The sequence below is a fragment of the Marmota marmota genome, unplaced genomic scaffold (assembly GCF_001458135.2).
Source record: "Marmota marmota marmota unplaced genomic scaffold, marMar, whole genome shotgun sequence".
Lineage (NCBI taxonomy): Eukaryota > Metazoa > Chordata > Mammalia > Rodentia > Sciuridae > Marmota > Marmota marmota.
In genome coordinates, this window is record NW_025999875.1 from 308,926 (window position 1) to 311,290 (window position 2,365).

The window sequence follows — 2,365 nt, forward strand, 5'->3', positions numbered from 1 at the left end:
TTTTTTTTTTTTTTTTTTTTTTTTTTTTTTTTTTTTTTTTTTTTTTTTGTGGTGTTGGAGATTGAAGCCAGGGCTTTGTGCATTCAAGGCAAGCACTCTATCAACTAAACTATATCCCCAGCCCTCTATGGAATATATCTTATTCTAGTTAAAACCCCATTCTTATATATGTACATGAGGGTGGGATTCACTGTGATGTTTTCATATATATACACTGGAAAATTATGTGTCATTCCACTGTCTTTCCTTTTCCTATCACCCCTTCCCTCCATTTCTTTAAAATGAAAATACAGATTGTCCTATAAATAGGACATTGTGATAATATAGTATCTTTTACATATATAAACTATCCTATAAATAGAATACTGGACAAATATGATATCTGAGGGGCTGGAACAAAATGTATTTTACAAAATAATTAGTCAACTAAAGATTGAGAAAAAAGCTGGGTTTTCACGGGCTTAGAAGTTTGAGATACCTTCGTGTAAGCCAGCAGGTATCATAATTCTCATTAGTAATGATAAAATTGAGTGGATTGTATGCCTGATATCACATAACCAAAAAGTAGCAAAGCCTTGCACCAGATACCCTCATGTTCAGTGTTGGCTACCAATCTTGCAATGGTCCAGCCCTTTCCTCAGTGCCCCTATCACTTCTCTGTTCCTTAAGCTATAAATGAGGGGGTTGAGCATAGGTGTGAGGACTGTGTAGAAGATAGATACCACTTTGTCATGGCTAGGGGCTCTGTATCGCCTAGGCCTCAGGTAGATAAACATTGCTGCCCCATAGAAGAAGGAGACAGCTGTCAGGTGGGAGGAGCAGGTAGCCAGGGCCTTCTTACGGGCCTGAGCTGAGTGCATTTGGAGCACAGTTCCCAAGATGCGAGCATAGGAGGCCACAATGATGGAGAAGGGAAAGAGCAACATGACGACACAGCAAACAAATATCACCTTTTCAAAAAGGGATGTGTCTACACAAGCCAGCTTCAACAAAGATAACATCTCACAGAAGAAGTGGTTCACCTCCCTCAAGCCACAATAGGGGAAGCTCATTACTACCACCATCTGGATCAAACCATCTATTATCCCAAAAGCCCAGGAGCTCCCAACAATCTGGAGACAGACTTTGTGGTTCATGAGGATAGGATAATGAAGTGGGTGGCTAATGGCCACATAGCGGTCATAAGCCATGAGTCCAAGCAAGAGCCCCTCAGACCCTACTAGACAGACAAAGAGACCAATTTGTATACCACAACCCACAAAAGAAATGGACTTCCTCCCAGACAGGAAGTTGACTGCCATCTTTGGTACATTGGTACAGACCAACATGAGGTCCATGAGAGAGAGCTGACTGAGGAAGAAGTACATGGGAGTATGAAGTCGAGGATCTATGTAGATGAGGGAGATGAGGAGAACATTCCCACAGAGGGCCACTATGAACACCACCATAACTGCAGAGAAGAGGACAAGGTCAGTTGGACTGTGGGAGAAGATGCCCAAGAGGACAAAGTCATCTGTGGATGATTGGTTCAACCATATCTCCATGGCTCAGTTGTTCATGGTCACCTGGGAACATGGACAAAAGGATAGTGGATTGACTTCCTTCTTTCCTTCCCTCTTTCTTTCTTTCATCTGTTTATGTTGTTATGCATGTTGGGCAAGCACTCTATCATTAAGCTACATTCCTAGCCCCTTGACTAACATTTTTAAACTGAACTTTGCATTCTACATCTTCACCCAGCTCTTTTGTTTGTATTATCAAACATCAGTGTAAACTCTGGGACACTGAAGGGGATACTTCTTTATGACTCCATGACACAGCAACAGGAGCCCTCCTAGTGCATAGAATTAGACTGCTCATAGAAGCATATATAGAATTATTATCTGTCTGTTTGTATCATTACCAAGAAGTATAGAAATAACTTAGTTTATGTGTCATAGAACTTTAGGACAAACCCCCTCAGCAAGCAAGGTCTGTACTTTATCATATGACTCTAAGTTTTTTTTTTTTTATCTGGGATCACAAAGATTTGGTAAACTATTTATAGTAGGGCTTGAATAATTTCATTGCCCAAAGAGAATTTATACACATTCTAGAAAGGAAAAAGATTGAGTTTCTCCTTAGTCTGTAGGTCTTTATATTCCAAGCGTTTTATCGTGCTAGCCACTCTGTCATATTTATAATGTAGATAAAGGAAGGGCTTATTCAGTACTCCAAATGAGAAAGAACTGGATATAATTGTCATTGTCAGTCATATTGGGGATGACAGGAAAGTCATAGGACCATGAGAAGCAGTGACTTGGTGCTCAAAGCTCTTAAGACAGAGATATATTCGGTTATGCTCATATGTTAAAAATTACTACTT

At 40.0% G+C, this 2,365-nt stretch overlaps 1 protein-coding gene across 1 annotated transcript; it reads right to left on the bottom strand.

The window, feature by feature from the left end:
- Positions 1 to 596: 596 nt before the first annotated feature.
- Positions 597 to 1,801, bottom strand: LOC107160556 (olfactory receptor 2V2). Its single transcript, XM_015507230.2, has one exon. It carries the CDS (start codon positions 1,542 to 1,544, stop codon positions 597 to 599), a length of 948 nt encoding a protein of 315 aa, XP_015362716.1. The 5' UTR covers positions 1,545 to 1,801.
- Between the last annotated feature and the right edge of the window lie 564 nt (positions 1,802 to 2,365).